Source organism: Cajanus cajan, chromosome 11 (assembly GCF_000230855.2).
Source record: "Cajanus cajan strain Asha chromosome 11, NIPB_CcT2T_4, whole genome shotgun sequence".
In the NCBI taxonomy this organism is placed as follows: Eukaryota; Viridiplantae; Streptophyta; class Magnoliopsida; order Fabales; family Fabaceae; genus Cajanus; species Cajanus cajan.
In genome coordinates, this window is record NC_138527.1 from 8,735,766 (window position 1) to 8,743,614 (window position 7,849).

Consider the following 7,849-nt stretch of genomic DNA (forward strand, 5'->3'; position numbering starts at 1 on the left):
TTGTGACCCTATGCCTTACTCGTTGGCCACATATGTCAAGTATGACTTGATCTATCCTCCATACTATTTTCAATATAAAACTTAGAGGAGACAATTTAAAAAATAACCTCCTGAGAGACAACTTACTTACTAAAGGGTTTCAACTTTAGTCTCATAGAGCACCACAACTTATATTAATACAATGAAATATTTTAATTTTTAAAACAATTTTTCTCATATAGATTTTATTCAACTTTCGACTTTGGAAAGCATGCATAAGGTACACTCACATCAACTTCACAACTTAATTGACTTGAGCAACTTATATATATATATATATATATATATATATATATATATATATATATATATAATTGGGAGTACCACACACACATCTTTATATTGGTAAGATATTGCCTACTTTAAGGCCAAATTCTCGTGATTTTGCTTTTGATCATCACCCAAAAGGCTTCTTGCTAATGGAGACTTTAAGTGTATGTAAAACCACGTCCATCATCTTGTTTGAATGACATGAGACTTTAACTGTGTCCCAACAATCCCCCCTTCAAAGAAAGGACCGTAGTTTAACCCTCTCCCCCTCTTTGCAACAAAAGCTAGTCCACGAGTATATCCAATGATGGCCCACGGATCTAAGTCATGTTTTAAGTATTGCACCATCGCTCCATCATTAACTTATGATAACAAGACACATCATAACCTTCCATGTTACTAAGAAAACTCTTTTCCTATGTCCTTATTTTTTAGAAGACTTTTTATACAAGGGATCCTGTATCTAAATTCACCTATTAATTCCATTATACTCTTTTGAGAATGATATTCAACGTCTCAACAACAATATTGTTTTTCAATTTGAAAATAAGTGATTTCTCACATTGATAGTGTCGACTTCAAAATCGAGAAAATGTGTTGAAAATAGAAATTTTAGTAAAATAAAAACTTGTATGGTAAATAAAATGAAGACTTAAAATTTGCAAATAAATTCCTAATGTACTAGTATAATTCAACGAGTTTAAATTAATGACTAAAATAATTTTTTAGTCCCTATAATTTTATCTTATTTACTTTTTAATCTCTATAATTTAAAATAAACTTTTTTAATCCTAGACTTATTTTTTTCAATCTTTTTTAGTCTTGGTAGACCTAAATAAACCTTTTTAGTTTTTATACTTGCAAATTTTTTTAAAATCTTGTCTTTATTTTGATTTTTTTTTAACATGTTTTTTGTGTTAAAATGGTAGGTTTTCAATTTTGTTAGAATATAAAAAAGTATCTTAACAATCATTGGGAGGCCTAATTTAAAATAACTAACAAAATACATTTGACATAAGACATAAAATTAAATTAATATTTATATCACGTCAATATAAAAGATAACACATTACAAAAAAATTAACAACATAGACTAAAATAATTAAAAATTACAAGCATAAAAATTTTAAAAATCTATCTTAAACTATAATGACTAAAATAATTGAAAAAAAACAGACACTAAAAATATATATTTGAAATGAAGACTAAAAAAAAGTGAAACTATCGGAAGTACACAAATATTTTAACCTAAACTAATTATGGGCTAACCGTCTAACGTGGATTATTAGAACACATGTCACGCTTTAGTTGACTATCGTGAAGAAGGCACCAAAACTTCCGAATTTAAACTTTTCAAAGTAGCAATGGCCTAAATTTTCATAATTCTTTTAAGACCGGACTTTACCTATACATATCAGTGAAGTATCAAGTATATGTATCCCAGAATATCAATATCCGGACACATGAAACCAATTAAAGTATTAGTGCTTCATAGCACTAAAACAATCTAAAACTAAAACTAACCTAACCAGTATAAGCTTGCGCCATAACCAAATCTTGTATACGGGAAAAGATTATCATAGAAAGTAGAAACTATTATAGTGTCTCGTAGAAACCGCTCCTGGTACTTTGGCACTAAGTCATGATCACTATTCTGCTGCACGATGCTTCCTACTTTATTAAACAGTTCTATACACTTCCACAATCATCCTTGCAGCAAAGTCTTAGAAGAGAAATTAGGCATTTGCACATAGCTTATTATTACAAGAAGGCAAGTACCTAATGGACAGTTCTAACTATCATCCCTTTACAAATAGCTGAGTGCTATCCAATCTCAGTGAAATTAGATAAGAAAATGGATTGAACTACAATACACACTCATAATAATCACCACTTTGTTGATTTACATTTGGCAGATATTGAACTCCCTTGAAAGTAAGGCTTGAAGGTTCTTATAACTTCTTCATAGGTTGGTCTCTTGTAGTCCACTGCCTGTGATCAGTTATCATTGATTAGTCTTTCAAATGGAGAAAATTTTCAACTATTACAAATCTCCTATTTTTTTGCCCAACTAACCTGCTCAATAACTTCTTCAGGGTCTGCCCATTTCCATTCTGCAAATTCAGGTTCTGCTTCCCCATTGGCTAAGTTGACCTCACTGTCATCTTTTGTTAATCTCATAAGAAACCTACAAATGTTCATAATCAAAGTCAGAAGAAGCACAATTTTGGTAGAATATACACATAAAAACACTTAAAAAAGAAACAATAGAAAGTACAGGCATTGCTAACAGTACAATCACATAACTGGATAATCAAGACATTCCTCATTCTCACTACTGAAAAGTAGTAAGTTTGGGACACTATCCATTTCCATGCTATCCATATTTTGGCACGTCACAAGTAAACTGGATATCCATCTAGAGTAGTGAAAATACTATTGGGAAAAGTGGACGGTTTCTCCTATCTACATTAAAGCACACAATTGACAAGACTGGCACTAAACCTGCAACTATCACTCACACAAATAGCAAATACACACAAACCACAAACAGCAAATTTTACTAGAAAAAGGATCACACCATATACTAGTACTCTAGGACTAGGTTTTCCTGTCTCTCTACACTCACTCATTCTTTTCATTTTTGCCTTTTCTCAGCTTTCTTTGTGTTCATTGTTGAAGACTATTCCCTTTTACAGTTGCTTACATCTGCTTCATCTAAAGAAAAAAAAATCAAGTTTTAAACTTTCACGCATCAAATTCAGATTTTACTTATCAATCTGTCTTTTTCTTTTCATTTTACAAAGTCAAGCAGACCATCCATCCATCTTGCTTTCTATACTGCCAAGCTAATATTTTAGCACCCATGTAAGTTGTACAGGGCTTCTTTGGACACTCTCACGCTGCTTCCAGTTTCAAAATTAATGTTTCATGTGCTTACAAACTATTTCAAACGTCTTAACAAGCATTATGGACCAAACTGACTTAATTTCATTCATGTTTCACCTGGTTGGGTGGTCACAATTTTCAGTAGAGATAAGCCACTAAATTTTAGATAAGAGATAATTTTTTCAGAAGTGAGCATTGAACTGTCAAGTTCATGGCTCTGTCAAGCAGCTGAAATAAAATAAAATGCACACCACTTTTGCGCCTGTCCATGCCATTCACCTCCCCATAGTCGATTGACTTTAGCTTTCACAGCAGGAGGGAAGTCATATGTCAACCATTTCTGAACCTGTAACGCACAAGCTAGGTCAGATGTATGAAAAAAATATTAACAATAACATGAACCCAGTAATCAAAATGATCAAAGAGTTTTTATTGTAAATGTATCAAGTCATAGATGTATAAATGCTTCCCTTGAATCCAACTCCGGGTGTTTCTGTTTCAAGCTTTGTTCATATTATTACACAATGGTAAAACTACTTTGAACTCAATTAATTCAACGCAGTAAGATATAACTGATCTATAGATAAACATCGCAATTTCTGTTTTTGCAGAAGAAACTAAATCCAAATGAGAAAGATTTTGTGCAAACCTCAGCAACTATCTCAGCAGATACTATTCCAGTTTCTTCTCGAAGTTCCCTAATGGCAGCGGATTTGGGCTCTTCACCATCTTCAATTCCCCCCTGAGAACCCCAAAAGAACAGTCAATTATAGCATAAAATTTTAAAACCATAAAGTTATATAAAATAATTTACTTATTACATGCAAAAGAAGGGGAATGCTTTTTAATAATTCTGTAAAGATAACCAGTTTACAAAGAATCCATTTTTACAATGAGTTAGAACTCCAGTGCAAAGCACCAAAACAGTCTATACATTATAATTGTAACTGTATTGGGGAAATTAAGTTATTAACCTTATTGGGCTGGGTTTACAGTACCAGTACTCACGAAGTAATTATTAGTATTAATCAGAACAGAGCATCGGATTAATGATTTGAAGAACACCATATCAAGCTAATATAAGTAATTCAAAATATTATTTAAAGCCTCCCTTTTCTCTTTTCCTCTCCTTTATCCACTTAAATTATATATCAAAAACGGCATAGTTTCTTCCCAGAAGCAAGACTGCCCAGTATACAGTATAGCCAAAATGAACCCATATACAAAAGGAATTTTTTGTCTCAGAAAACATGTGGTAAGTGGTAATCAATGCATTTAAATAACTTTAAGTAATCAATATGACGGCACATATAGAAAGATTCCTTATGATAAGGAGATATGTTAATGTGATACAACAGTGTCTTTGGCAATGTAACCATGGCTATGATGTCAACATCAACAGGAGAGAGATCAGGATAGGATGTTAATGAAAAGTATTTGCTAGCTCTCACCACCAAGGAAACAGTAATGATTGCTTGCAACATTCATCTGCTAAAAAAACAACATCCCCTAACTGTTGAATATGCCAAGGAATACTACATGATGCTCCCCAAAAATAAGGTCCTGTACAATTTCTTTTTGATATACAATGATGGCAATGAAGATTGAACCTAATTTCTTATGCAATTAGTGATCTACCCCAAACTCCACCACTATACCCACCCTAGTGAATCAAGTTCTGCACTTAAAATGCTTTCTCACAAAAAGTTCTCTTTGCTTTAAGTTACATAAGTCACTTGAATTCATGTTAAGAAAAAAAAATTGTAAGGTAAAGGTGTATTATGGTACATAATGTGAGCTCACCTGAGGCATTTGCCATGCTCCTGGGACATTCAACCTAGAAGCCACAAAAATCTGAAAAACAAAATTAAAATCACGGTTTACCATCTTACCCTTGTTCACACATATATATAACCATCATGTACCAAAAGGACAGTACTATGCCTTGAAAGGAAACTCTTCTCCAATTCATGAAACATGTTAAATTATAGAATATAAACACTGAACAAATCATTGGACAGAAAGGTAAAATCTCTAAAATGCACCCAAAAATAAATAAATAAAATATAAAAACCAGAGAATATCATATCCAATTTCCAAAATACCAGTTCGCTACTATGCATTATACAACATTTTGGATCATTTAAAAATGAATCACGGCAACGGTTTTGAATAAAAACAGAAAAAGAGCGTGGATCTAAGTTCAGCCCAGTAATAACTCCAATTTTCCAAATCTGGAAAACGAAAAACACGTTGCTTTAAAGAAAAAAAAAATCAACCAGGGAGTGTTTTTCTCTAGCTATTATTTACACATTTGTTCAAGTTGAGTCCAACTTTATGGTGGGTGAAGAATTAATTTAGATACAACAACCTTGTATGACAGCTAAAGAAGAATCAATCTTTTTTAAAAAGAGACAAATTAACATCAGAAAATGGAAGAAAAAAAAAATCCAGCTCTTTAACCGTTAAAATATGCAGCTTTAAGTAGCATAAAATCCAGAAAAATAAAAAGCAACCCCACCTGAACATTACACGAATTAAGATCAGTAACAAATAATTGTCTCCCATAATTAAGAAAAAAAACAATTTTTTTTTACATATATAAAGCTTGGAGTTACAGAGATCCATTTGGGAGACTAATATATCACATATACTGTTTTTATTTTTAAAAAAAAAATTAAAACAACCAAAACACACACAGGGAGTGCATTAATATTTTGGCAAAGGAGAATAAAATAAAATAAAAATGAAGAGAAACCTGATCATCGGAGTTGATGAGACAGACACCAACGTTGGGACGGTAACCTTGGGGAAGACCCTCCATGGTTTGGTTTGGAAGAGAAGAATAACTAAGCTTTTTTATTTTTACTTTTTATTTGTTTGAAGAGAGAAGAAAAGAAAGTGGTGTGGGCGTTGAGGAATTGGGAATGATAAGAAGTGAAAGAGTGACGTAGGGTGAGTAAGAGAAAAGGTGAAGGTGGGAGAGACAGAAGAGGGTGGCGTTTTGCGATTCTCACCAAATACCCCTTTTTATTATTCTCTCCTCTATGCACCCGCCAATCATTCAATGCTGCCACTCCCATTCTTCTTCCCCTACTCCTCCTTCTAACTAACAACACGTGTCCACCCCACTTTTCTTTCAACCACCCATTTTGCAAAATCAACTTTTTTCATCATGCAGTAATAAAAAATTATTTATATAAAATATTATTTTATCACATAAATAAGTCATATTAAATTTGTTAATTTTTATAATAATAATTATTATATGTGTTCTTACCGGAGATGGTCGTGAGGGACGATCTACGGGACAAGATTGGTGAGTCTTTCTTGTTGGGTACGCCGATTGTTCCGAAACGGGAGTGATACCTGCAAAAGAGACCCTGATACTAAAGTTAGTCTTTGATAGTGTAATCGTCTTATATATATAGTGCACGTACCTTGATGTGAATTAGGATTTTCCTCTTAGACGAGGGTAGTGTTGTTCTGGGCCTGAGATTGGTCTCGACTCGATATATAGTGCCACTACTTTGGCCGATGTTACGTAGCGTTTATTCGATGTTGTTTAGTGTTTCAGTACCGAGCTCAAACTCGGCTCCTTGACGCAGATAGTACAATATGTTTATAAATAAATATTGTCTCTTATATTTAATATCGTTTTATACAAATTTGTATAAAAAATAAATATTTTAGATCATATATAAAATTATATCTTATCTTAATTTATTTATTTAAAAAAAATAAAATTAAAATAAGTTCTTACATTCAAATCTTATAATTAATAAGTATTTAATACTAATAATAAAATATAAAAAAATATTTACATTAAATGTTAAACCTTTATGGGAATTAATATTTTAACCTATAATCTTTGAGTGAATGTATTTGGTTCATTTTTAAGAAGGAAAAAGGGGATAGAGAACAGAAACTTATAAAGGGGAGCTCAGGAAGATTAAAATAGGGTTGAGCGCATGGGATGGAAAGCAACATGTGAAAAAGGTGGGCGCAAGCTAGCAAAAAGTGCGCCGATGGTGACGCAGTCAATGAGATGAACACGCGGAGAGAGCACTAAGGAAGAAATGAAGCAATAAAAAAGCAGTGGGACCACCACCGAGGGCGTTGACTTTTAGTGGCTGAGATTATGGAAATGCATCGAAGCATCATCCATCAGTTTTTTATTTCGCTTCTTTTCTTCCCAAACAGTACGATAAAGCAACAAAGGTTAATTAAGGTAGTAAGGTGTAAAGGGAATATCGACAAACCTCAATTCAACTCTAGCGCGTAAGATACACGTCATTCTCTTCTTTCTCTCTCTCTTTCTTTTTTATTTTTTTAGCTAAATTTTTTTATTTTTATTTTTCAGGTTAAAACCCTATTTTGGTTTCTTATATTAATTGTTTATTTTAATTTAGTCCCACTTTTATTTTTTGTTTTAATTTGGTCCTAAACTAATTAATTGGTTTCAATTTAGTCCCAAATTAATTAATTGGTTTCAATGTGGGTCTTTCGTCCAAATTATTTAAACGGAGTTAACTTTTGGCCACGTAGATGCATACGTGGATGCAATGTAGATGCATACGTGGATATCACGTGGATGACAATTTTTTTAAAACACCTAGACCCAGAACGGCCCGTTCTGAAACCGAAACGG

At 32.6% G+C, this 7,849-nt stretch overlaps 1 protein-coding gene across 1 annotated transcript; it reads right to left on the reverse strand.

Annotated features, from left to right (window-relative positions):
- Positions 1-1,866: 1,866 nt before the first annotated feature.
- Positions 1,867-6,209, reverse strand: NUDX25 (nudix hydrolase homolog 25). Its single transcript, XM_020373528.3, has 6 exons — positions 5,957-6,209; positions 5,002-5,052; positions 3,848-3,940; positions 3,450-3,544; positions 2,386-2,497; positions 1,867-2,301 (listed from the first exon to the last, which is right to left on the reverse strand). Exons 1-6 carry the CDS (start codon positions 6,020-6,022, stop codon positions 2,197-2,199), a joined length of 522 nt encoding a protein of 173 aa, XP_020229117.1. The 5' UTR covers positions 6,023-6,209; the 3' UTR covers positions 1,867-2,196.
- Positions 6,210-7,849: the final 1,640 nt, after the last annotated feature.